This window comes from Hydra viridissima, unplaced genomic scaffold, assembly GCF_058129835.1.
Source record: "Hydra viridissima isolate aposymbiotic clone 2 unplaced genomic scaffold, HvirCarnegie_v1 scaffold_1, whole genome shotgun sequence".
NCBI classification, from domain to species: Eukaryota; Metazoa; Cnidaria; class Hydrozoa; order Anthoathecata; family Hydridae; genus Hydra; species Hydra viridissima.
Genome location: NW_028324300.1, coordinates 13,693,128 through 13,704,561, shown reverse-complemented (window position 1 = coordinate 13,704,561; position 11,434 = coordinate 13,693,128). Strand labels below are relative to the sequence as shown.

Genomic DNA, 11,434 nt, shown 5'->3' with positions numbered 1-11,434 from the left:
AAAATACTAGAAATTTGAGTATGCCCCATGCCTCTTAGTTACCTATCTTGAACAACAAAATTCCTGGGCACTCCCCTAAATTATGTGATTTCTCCCCAGGCCCCCACTAAAAAAAGTTGTCGTTTACATTTTTTGAATGAGGAAATGTTTTCTAATGATAATCAAAAAGAAAATTTCTGGGGATGTGTTTCAAGGCCTTAGAGCATGTTCCTATGCACCGTGTACACAAGAGTAACATACAGTACAAGTAAACTTGCGTTCAACATATTGGCTACAAGTTAAATGACTCCAGTGTTCACAGGATTTACACATATCCCAGTCATCATCAAGCAGTGGATCGTTAGGATCACCATAGATAATTTCACGACACCAACATGAAGTTTCTTCAGCTTTGACAACTATTTTTGGCTTTGTCATTCTTCTTTCCATCATTAGTTACTGCTGCAGTTTTTTTAAGCTGGTCCTTCTTTTCTTTAACAGCTTTCTTTATTTTTTTGTTTCATCAATTTTTCTTGTTTCTCGAGTACAGCTAATTGAACTGCTGCTTTAAAAGGCGAACTTGTTGCCACTTCTGCTCGCTTGAATTTTCGCTTACGGCTAGCACTATTTTTAATCCTACAAGCAATAGGATAAGGTCGAATGTTCTCAGGCGATACAATTTTTGGCACATTGTTTAACTCTATTTGGGTTCTATCAACACTTACATCTGCATTCAACTGAATGCATTTTGGTTCAGTGTTAACAGTTGGCAACGATAAAGAGTTGTTGTTGTTAAATGGTACGGTCAATGCTGATGCAACTGCATTAAATTCCACCTTTGATGTTGACTGTTGTTGGTGATCCATAACAACTGGAACAAAATATTACCGAAAAAATTCTATAACAAATGTCCAGCGCCACATAATGAAAGTTACCTTCTTAACCTTCTCATTCAGAACTAAATGATTCTAAAATACCAGTATCAATACATTCTAGTGTTATCTGGGACAGTAAGTTGCTGGGACAGTAAGCTGGGACAGTAAGGAATTTGTTTCTAAATAAATAGCATGTGACCTACAGCTCATTAACTCAAAAGCTTCAACGAATTAGTTAGAGGTCTCAACACGCCCAAAATATGTCAGAAGCTCATAAAACTCCTCCTGACTTTTTGTGCCTTTTCACAAAACAACTCTACAAAAAGTTTAAAATTGCTTTTTCTTCACAAAGGAAAAAAACTTTGTTTTCTTCCACTGGCTCGTTTCGTTATTCTCCAAGAAAAGTACAAAAGCTTGAAAATCGTGTTTTGGAGCTTCATAGTATGAAGAAGAACAATTGGTCAATGATAGGGGAATTTAAAAGGGTTGGCTTTCTGATAGGAATGCAAGGCGGTTACACTAAATATCATTATTTATCAATAATTATTCTTGCTGCCTTTTCTTTTGGAACAGTGGAGCAGACACAGCTCATTAGCAACAGCAGTCATGACCGAAGTGGAATTTGAGGAAAACGAAATGTCATATAGGAATCATTTATTTAAGCACATGTTAATGCCTCCATTTCATAACTTTTGGTGTTGAAAGCAATTCGCTAAAGCTCTTTGTTGAGATTCTGAAGATTTCAATATTCATATGGCTTTTTTTTCTAAGTTAACTGAAGTCAAAATAAGAACCGATGTTTTTATCAAACCGCAGATATTGGGACCAGTGGCGAATTTTTACAGCTACTCAGCACACTCGAAAGATACTTGAACCACCTAAAGGCAGCTGCTCTTTGTTTTTACGTTACCGGAGGATAAAAATAACTTGACCTGAAGTTACGTTACCGGAGGATAAAAATAACTTGACCTGAAGTTACGTTACCGGAGGATAAAAATAACTTGACCTGAAGTTACGTTACCGGAGGATAAAAATAACTTGACCTGAAGTTACGTTACCGAAGGATAAAAATAACTTGACCTGAAGTTACGTTACCGGAGGATAAAAATAACTTGACCTGAAGTTACGTTACCGAAGGACAAAAATAACTTGACCTGAATTTACGTTACCGGAGGATAAAAAGGAAACAACTTAATAAGAACTTATACGATTTCGAAATCTCGTCAGCCAAATAAACGGGCAAGGTTAGGCGCGCCTAATATGGTCCGTAATTACACTACCGATAACAAAATTAGAATCCACTTTACAAATATTTCTTAAGTTCGGAAGGCGGTAAAAAACGAGCAAGATGGGGACTTTATACTTATAAAAATTCCTTAGATATCGCTAATTTACACCCAAAAAATCACAAAATAAAATTGAAGAATGTATTTTTTTAAAATTAGAAAGTGTTTTTTTTAATTAAAAAATGTTTACCAAAAAAGATGTTAGTCGACGCGCCTAACAAGCCTTAACCCTAAACCCGCCCCTGATGTTTATTTTTACTACTACATAACAATAGTGAAAAATAATAATTTTATATTTAATAGATGAAAAAAAAATTAATTTTTGTTTTTTATTTTAGTTTGTATTAAAAGCCTCAACAAATTCCAGTAAAACCAGTTTGCTAATCATAAAAGTTGCAAGTCAAAATAATTTTTCATTTCATTTTATCTGAAGTGATTCAGAATGTGAGTATCTGAAGTGATACTATGTATGAAGTAAAGAGCATCGAAGTCTTGAAGTAAAGACCATTGAATATATTACTTTTATACCGACATAAGCTGTTAGTAAATTGTTTGAAGTGAGTTCGACAATCAAATACCTCAGCTAAAACAAACTTGTCAGTTATGATAACTTTATTGTGGCAAACAAATGAAAATAAAGTGGTTCCTCAAGAGATTTCTCTACTTGTGTGGTTTTCCTAAGCTTCAACAATCTCGTATCAATTATCAGTTTAAATTCTTTAAAAAAACTTTATAAAGTGTTCAAATATTATTTTTAATATCTTCTTCGCAGTTATATTGTTTGCAAAACTTTTCACCAGCGACATGCGAACTTATTTGTTTGTGGTTTTTAAAATCTTCTCTGTTTAAAACTCGATTAAAATTGAAATTTGATTTTTAAAAAATGCGCTAAATTTAAAAAAATTTCTCAATGCGGGTTTTTATAGAGCAGACCTTTCCAAGAATGGTTAGATTATCCGTGAAGTTACAAAAAACTTCGTTTAAACGAATTTTACGAGGACACGAAGTCAAACTTTCGCGAAACTTCGGAATCCGGAGTTTTTGAAAGAAAGCTCTGAACCTCGTCTTCGAATCGAAAAATTAATTACACTTCATTGTCCCACCGAAGCAACGAAAAATTTGAGGTTTGGGAAGATCAACTTTCAAATATAAAACAAATAGTTAAATATATGTTCGGGATTTTGCTGAATAAATATAAATAAAATTAAATAAAAATTAAATGGTTTATTAAGCTTTTCAGACGGCTTTCCGTTTTTCGATGCTAAAAATTAAAAAAAAAAAGTTTTGTGAATCGTTTGTACTCTAATGAGAGCTGCTATTTATTTCAATAACATTTCATTGTTATTATGGAAATGCAAACTGGAAGTGCTAAGTACTTAAAATAAGTGGCTCACGGGTTTTTTTATTTTTTTTTTGATGAGTTAATTCAGATAAATTTATAGCCGCAAGTGAAAACAGCCAAGAAATTCTTAACTCTTCATTTGATAAACAAAAATTGGAACCTTTACAACCAATATTAAAAAACAAGAAGAAGATAACTCAAGAAGATTTGGCGAGTCTTCAAAAAGTAGCAATCCTGATTCAGAGCCAAATATTTATTTACTAAACCTTTACACCTAAAAGTCCATGGTTTGTTCGACCCAAAGAAATTTAACTTTAAGACTTAACTTTAAACTGAATAGCAACCATCAAATCCTGTTCAGATCAATTTAACGTGGTGCCTACTAATCGCTTTATTGAATTTAAGCAAAAATTCAAGAATAATCAATTAGTTCAAAGCTTACAGTCGAATAATCTTTCGCACAAAAAAAAAATGCCTCCCAGGATTTTTTCTAAAAGTTAAAAGAGCTACTAACAAAAGGTTTGGTAAAGAAATTTCGAAGCAGAAGTTGAAACAATGGCTTGTCGTTAGATTCATCAAATTTTTATTAGCTCGTCGAGCACACCGAAATAATCATAGAGATTAGATTTTTTTTTAGCTCGTCGAGCACACCGAAATAATCATAGAGATTAGATTTTTTTTTAGCTCGTCGAGCACACCGAAATAGTTATAGAGATTAGATTTTTTTTTAGCTCGTCGAGCACACCGAAACAATCATAGAGATTGGATTTTTATTAGGAACAGCCTAACCTTGAATCAGTTCAAAGATAAATGGAATAGCTTAACCAAATTTTTAAGACTTCTTTCAACTCTGGGGGTTTGGCTTTTGAGAAGATTAAAATACTTAAAAATTAAAAAAATTACGCTGTTGTTATTGAACTTATCCTGATTCTTAATCTTGGATTATAAAATAAAAAGATAATAAAAAGAAAATGAACCCCCGGTTTTGATTCAGTATGTTTTTTAGCTTCTTGTTACATAAAGAATAATAATGGTTTGGCTTTAATATTCGAAACGCGTACACGATCGTTTTATGTTCGTTATTCGCTCGTTGTTTGTTAGCAGTTTATCGTAATTTACTCGTTAATTAAATTATAAATTTCTTTGATTTTAGAAGACTTCAAGTGACGTAGTTGTTTCTGAGCTTATTACAAGAGTGAAGATGCTAAACTTAAAATTTTTTTTACAAAACAAAAAATGATTAAAAACAAAAAAATGAAATTATCATAAAATCATTCCTTATATAACTTTTAGCCATTACGCGCCTAAATCCTTTCCGTAAACAACAGGGCATTCACAACAGGGGGTTTGGAAAAGATCATATCAAAGTAATCATGCTTTTGATCAAACGCATTTAACATTTTTTTGAGGGCAATCCTGATCCGGCGGTTCTTAAAAGAACACGCGGATAAAATTAAGCAGCTCGAATTTCACTCTAAATATTTGAATAAATATTATTACAAGCTAAAAAAAAAAGTACTGCAATATTTACGTTTTTTCACAATTACATTTAAAAAGAGGTGTTAAAAAAATTAAAAAAGTGGTCTTAGAAGTTAAAATAAATAAATAAAAAAAGAGAATCAAAATTCTTCAAGTTTGCCTCCTTCCTTTCCAGATCTTCACCCAAAAACAACAAATCAATTTTTATATATATCAGCCAAAAGCAACAAATGTATATATGTATATGTGTGTGTATGTGTGTGTATATATATATATATATATACATATATATATATATATATATATATATATATATATATATATATATATATATATATATATATATATATATATATATGCATGTATGTATGTATAAAGTTAATAACCTCTTAAATTAATTTTCATCCAAAAAAGTGAAAATTTCTGTTAAGCAAAAAATCTTTAACTAAAAAGACTTAATGTTTGCAACATGGTAACAAAAATAAATCATGATAAATACAAAAATCCAAATGATCAAATATAATTTAGATTTATTGGTTATAGAACCATCAAATATTAATACAAATACTACTTCAAATAACATTTCAATGTTTAATTAATGCATTTGTTTATTGCATTTATTTTTAATAAGGTAATTAGTCTTTGCCCCCGTTTTTACTAAGCTTCACATTTTATTTCGCAATTATCGGTAGACGTAACAAACGATGACGAACTTGATATAGTTCGTAAGTAAATAACAAATAAATAAAGAGATAAATCGTAAGAGAAACGCTGAAAAGTAAATAGCTTAAAAGAATTGGTAAGTAAACATTAGCAGCATCGCAAAGTCTCAATTGTAATTAAAAAACTTCTTATTGGACAAAATAACACTTTCGCCGCTAAAACAATCATGCGTCTTTAAGTTTTCTCAAATGAATGAGATTCGTTTATCATGCAGCCAAAATTATTTACATATTTATAAAATTATCTACAAAAGCTTATCCACATATTTAAACTCATAATTTTGCACACATTTTGGTATAAATTATATACATAATTATATAAAAAACGTTTTTTAAATTTCTGTATTTAACAACGGCCGCCTTCTTTAGAGGAATTTCTATTACAAATCTATAGTAGAATAGCTTCAATCAATAATTGCTAAGCAATCGGCATTACAAACTGCCACTTTAGAATCTTCGTTGAAGAATCTTTAGCTAATACTTTGGTGCTCACTTGAGACTTTTCCAAACAATCATTCATCTGACCAAGAAAAGCTGATGTGGAAAAATGAACTTTTTTATGAGATTTTCTTTTAGCGAAAATCTCAACAGTATTTATTACATTTGCAGTTTGCTTGATTTAGCTAAATGCTACCCAAGTGGGTAAATGCTACCCAAGTGGGGTAAATGCTACCCAAGTGGGTAAAGATTTTCTTGAATTTTATTTGAAACTTGTTCTTGATCAGCCTAAAAAGTTTGTAGAATAAAAAAAAAAATGGCGGGCTTTTTCAAAAACAATTTTAACATTATAGATAAGTTTTAAAGAAATCTTGCCATCAATATTCCAAATATAAAGAATACCTTATCCAAATTAAAAAATATACCTTGCTTATAAGACCGTATTTCACAAGCTCTGTAGCAAGGTCCATGCTGGTTTCATTTTCACTCACTTTACATGTCAAATGTCGGTTCATTTTATCGTCAAAACGTAATAATAAAGTCAAATGCTTTTCGTCGTCAAGCAACTTTACAGAACATGAAATGTGAATAATCTAACAAAGAAAATTGTTAAAAGATTAAAAAGACACTGCATTTTTTAAAAGGACTTGAAATCAGAGAGATCTCGAAGTAAGAGATATGTCAATGAGAAAGAGCAATCCGAAAATTCAATTTACAAGGGAAACAGCTCGGAAAATTTAAATTAGACAAATCTTATTCAAACATTTACCGATCTAGTTTCTGGTGTGTTTTCTTCTTCTTTATTCTCTTCGGTGACGTGAACAATTTCTTCAGGAAATTTGGGTCGTTCTTCACTTAATTCAGCACTACTCTCTTCTGTCAAATAATACGCTTCTTCTTGGTACTCCATTCCAGGAATAGGATACAGGTTACTCCTACACATAACAAGCAGGTTTCCCGTGTCAAGACTCTCAATTTTTAAGGTTTAAATTACATAACCTATTAACAACAGATAAGCACACTATCAGTATCTACAACCATTTAGTGATTAAAATCTACGAGAAGTTAGGATCTATTACAAAGAGGAAGGAGAAAGAATCATCACTTTGCAGAATAAAGCTCTTACTGAGATGCATCGACTCTCTCAACCAATATCATATCGTAAGCCATCATTGTTGCGTACTGCTCGCTTGAAAAGTTATTATCTTTCGGCCACATTGTGAAAACAACTTTTGCTTTAGATGGTAAAAAGCTGTTGCGTTCTGCAATAGAAACTTTATTTTTATTTGAATTCACTGGAACAGCCTGGTTTTTAAGTACGGTTGTTGAAACACGTGTTTAACCAGTTACTCTGGATATTTTGACACGTAATATCTATCTTTTACGTAATATACACTTTGATCGCCAGGAAAAACAGATTTTGATTGGTCACTTGTTCCGTTAAACAAACAAAAACAAACAAGACGCACGTGGGTTCTTTTTTTTTCAAAGAAGTAATAGTAAAGTAGTTATTACGTTTTAATGAGAGAAGTAATATTCTTGCAAATAATATTTTAGACGGATATCTTTTCGGACGACTAGAAATGCCACATATGAAAATTATTAAAATAATCAAAAAATACGAATAAACAATAATAGAAAACGAAGTAACATATAGGTGAATGAATGCTGATGTATTAATGGAGGAAGCTGTTCTTGCGTCAGATATATCACATGTAATTATCTTTATTTGACAAATTGGAAGCGGTTTAAGGTGTGTGTGTGTGGAAAAAAAAAAAAAAAATCGTTGTTTAAATATGTAAAAAACGTCAAACAAACTTTTTATTGTGCGACTCAAGTGTCATATAAAAAAACAAAGATTTAAAAGAACTTAGTAAACCTACACTCGAAATGTTTCTGTCCACATTTGTTATATTGCTGCCCTTTTAAAAACCAATAAAGTTTTCGGACAAAGGAATTAAACGCTTAATTTAGAAAAAAAAAAAAAAAAAAAAAAAAAACTGGAGAAATTTTGGTTTGTATGTGACCAAAAAAAAAATTTTTTTTAACTCGTTTTCCTTCGACTGTTTTCAGTTCCCTTCACTGTTTTTTCTTTGTTTTATTGTTATTTCCTCAAGGATGCCATGAATTTCCTAAGACTGAATCAATGGGCACAAAGTTGATTTATATTTTTATCTTCTATTTTTAACGCGTTTGAAAAATATTTTTATAATATATACAAAACTTATTTTAAATCTGTTGAAAAATAAACCCTATTTTTCTTTTACACTGCTATTTACCTTTTTGCCTCATGAGCCCAGGTCCTGTGGTTTTTTTTAGATCAAAAATGTTTTTTTAAGAACTTTTAGTTTCAATTATGCTTAAGTTTTTCTTTAAATAAATAAATTTTGTCAAACTTTTAAACTATTGAAACCCATCAATACTATTTATGTTTGTAAAGAAATATGAGTAAATGTTCTTGGGAGGTTACTACAATTATCACGATTACTATTTATAACTGATGTGAGATAATCGAGGTTTTTACTTCCTGCATTTCGTTTAATCTACTTAAGTAAAGCCACAAATCTTAAGTAACGCATATATATATATATATATATATATATATATATATATATATATATATATATATACGTGTGTGTGTGTGTGTGTGTGTGTGTGTGTGTGTGTGTGTGTATGTATACACACACAGGTACACACACAAGTAAACACGCGCGTGTAGATGCATAGGTGCACCTGTGAATTCAAAGTAGTCATAAATGTATTAAAAAGTGTTATACATACTTTTATGTATGTCGAATAGGTACAAATGTGCAAATTTGTGTACGTATGTAGATCAGCGAGTAAAAAAAAAATGTATTAACTTTTGTATTTGACATATATTTATTTAAGCAAAATAGCGATTTTGTGAAATCCTCTAAGATTGAGATTTTTATAAAATGCTGAAGAAAATTAATTTTTTCCCTTTCAAATTCTAACTTTAGAGTCTTTTTTCTAAAAGTTCTAAAGCTAGCGTCAGAATTAGCGCTGAATTTTATATTCGCGTGGCCTGCCTTTCGAATAAAGGATTTCTTAATAAAGAAAATATGCTAGCATTCAAGAGTGTCATTTCAACAGACACTTTCGTGTATTTTTGAAACGTTATATTGTTGAAAGTTTAGTTTTGATCTCTAAGACAAACATTGACAATGACCACTTTAAAAGAAAGTTAATGGGTTTTTCGCCTTTTAACTTCTGGCGCCGCTGAGGACTGTTATTCGAAATTATGCTTTTTAAGCTTTGAAGTGACAAACCTGTAGCATTATGGGTCATTTTTATAACAAATTAACATTTTTTTAAACTTTTCTTCTAGTTAAAATACAGACAAAATGACACAAAACGCACGTGTAATACACGTGTGGTACATTTAAAATAAAACTGAAAAGCTTTTGGGTTTGTGCTCCATGGATTAAAGATAAGAGATTTATAAGTGGAACAATCAATTTTCATTTCCTTCCTGTTTGATGTTGTAAGAATGAATTTAGCTCCGCCCTGGCTGTTGGTTCAACTTAAGTTCACTTTTTTTGTTTCCTCCAACCCATAAGAGCTTCCGGTAGCCTTTTATCATATGTAGAGGCTATTCCGGTAGTTTTTTTTATTATTTTTTTTATATGAGGCATTTAAAGGCTTTTATTTAGATACGGAATGTAAAATGCGATGTAATCTTGGAAATGAAATTTAATTCATTAAAAAAATCTGATCCCAAAATAATGAGCGCATAAAAAAAAAAACAACTGATTTTCAATTATTTTTTATTTGTTTTGAAGAGAAAAAATATTCCTAATTTTTATCAAAAAGTTCATAAGTGTAAACATTGAGGACAAAATGTAAACGCTTAGAAGAATTATAGGACCCAAAACACAGACAAATATTTGTTAGAATAAGAAATGATTTAATCCTCATGATTTTTTCTTTTCATTTCTCATGACGTAGCTTAAATACGTGTAATAAAAAGTATTTTTAATGAAGTTTAAAAAGTGGAAATTTAAAAATATTGCTAACGTAACGTTATTAACGTAACGTTATTAACGTAACGTTATTAACGTAACGTTATTAACGTAACGTTATTAACGTAACGTTATTAACGTAACGTTATTAACGTAACGTTATTAACGTAACGTTATTAACGTAACGTTATTAACGTAACGTTATTAACGTAACGTTATTAACGTAACATTATTAAAGAATAGTTTGTTAAAACAAGAGATAAAAATGTTGTTTATAATTTTAAAAAAATGCTTTATTAAATATCTTTTAAATTCACCTAAAATTTTTTAGAAGACAATAAATTTAAACAATAAATCAATAATCACATTCTTCTTTAGCAGTACAATAAGAATTTTCTTTCAACAATTCTCGACGTCGGAAGACTAAAAGCAACCTCGTGTAAACATCAGTAAAGACATATAGACACATTTTACACTTGTTGTGTGCAAACAATGTCTAAACATGCAAATACAGCCTAATCATATGCAAGCATAGTATTTATGGTTGTCATTTACATGTCATTATTATACTTTTTTATGCTTCCTTTTGATGTAAAATTACTGTTGGCAAAGTTTTATAGAAAAATAATAATGTTTAGAGGTAGAGAAAGAGTCCTGACCTTAACCAGTGCTTTAGCTTAGGCAGAAAATAAACTTACATATGCTATTATATGTATTATATATATAAACTGTATTACATATTTGCTTATATAATCCATTTTAAACATGCTCTGTAATACTCACTGTAACATGCTGGCATAATCAAGTCAAAACAAACTTCTATAATGCAGTCTAAACTTAGATATGCAGTCTTAACATAAAAACGCAGTCTAAGCATATGAATTGCATATGCTTAGAATATTATTTGCATGTTTAGACTTTGTTTGCATGTTTAAGATGTACTTTATAAGCAAAAAGTTGCAATAAGAAAGCTTAACAATCTTCAATAACTGTGGCTCTAACATGATCAAATATTCTAGATCAAAATTTTTTACTAAATGATCTATTCCCCAATTTTAATACTGATCAAATTCCCCATCCCATCTTGGACCTACTTTGTCCTAATGCATCCTACACCAAAACATTTAATCAACGAATCAACAATTAAATGATCTATGATTTTGGTTTCATAAATAATATCATAGATATTTTTAATAGATAATTAATTATATATAATAATTAATTCCAATAAATAATTCCATATAAAAAAAGTATTGCTATACTTTTTCATAACAGAATTTTTTAATGCAAAATAATAAAAAACTTTTATTTTCCTCTTTTTTCATTTTTC

General features: G+C 30.1%; 1 protein-coding gene and 1 pseudogene across 2 annotated transcripts; both read right to left on the bottom strand.

The window, feature by feature from the left end:
• Positions 1-210: 210 nt before the first annotated feature.
• LOC149893447 (uncharacterized) lies at positions 211-845 on the bottom strand (annotated as a pseudogene).
• Positions 846-5,857: 5,012 nt separating this feature from the next.
• LOC145187589 (nuclear receptor-binding protein-like) lies at positions 5,858-8,062 on the bottom strand. 2 transcript variants are annotated; one of them, XM_080064018.2, is made up of 4 exons: positions 7,248-8,062; positions 6,891-7,056; positions 6,547-6,714; positions 5,858-6,409 (listed from the first exon to the last, which is right to left on the bottom strand). In XM_080064018.2, exons 1-4 carry the CDS (start codon positions 7,337-7,339, stop codon positions 6,353-6,355), a joined length of 483 nt encoding a protein of 160 aa, XP_079920144.2. In that variant the 5' UTR covers positions 7,340-8,062; the 3' UTR covers positions 5,858-6,352. The 2 variants fall into 2 exon arrangements, with proteins under 2 accessions (XP_079920144.2, XP_079920145.2); XM_080064019.2 differs by having other exon boundaries at positions 6,891-7,120; positions 7,248-7,418.
• Between the last annotated feature and the right edge of the window lie 3,372 nt (positions 8,063-11,434).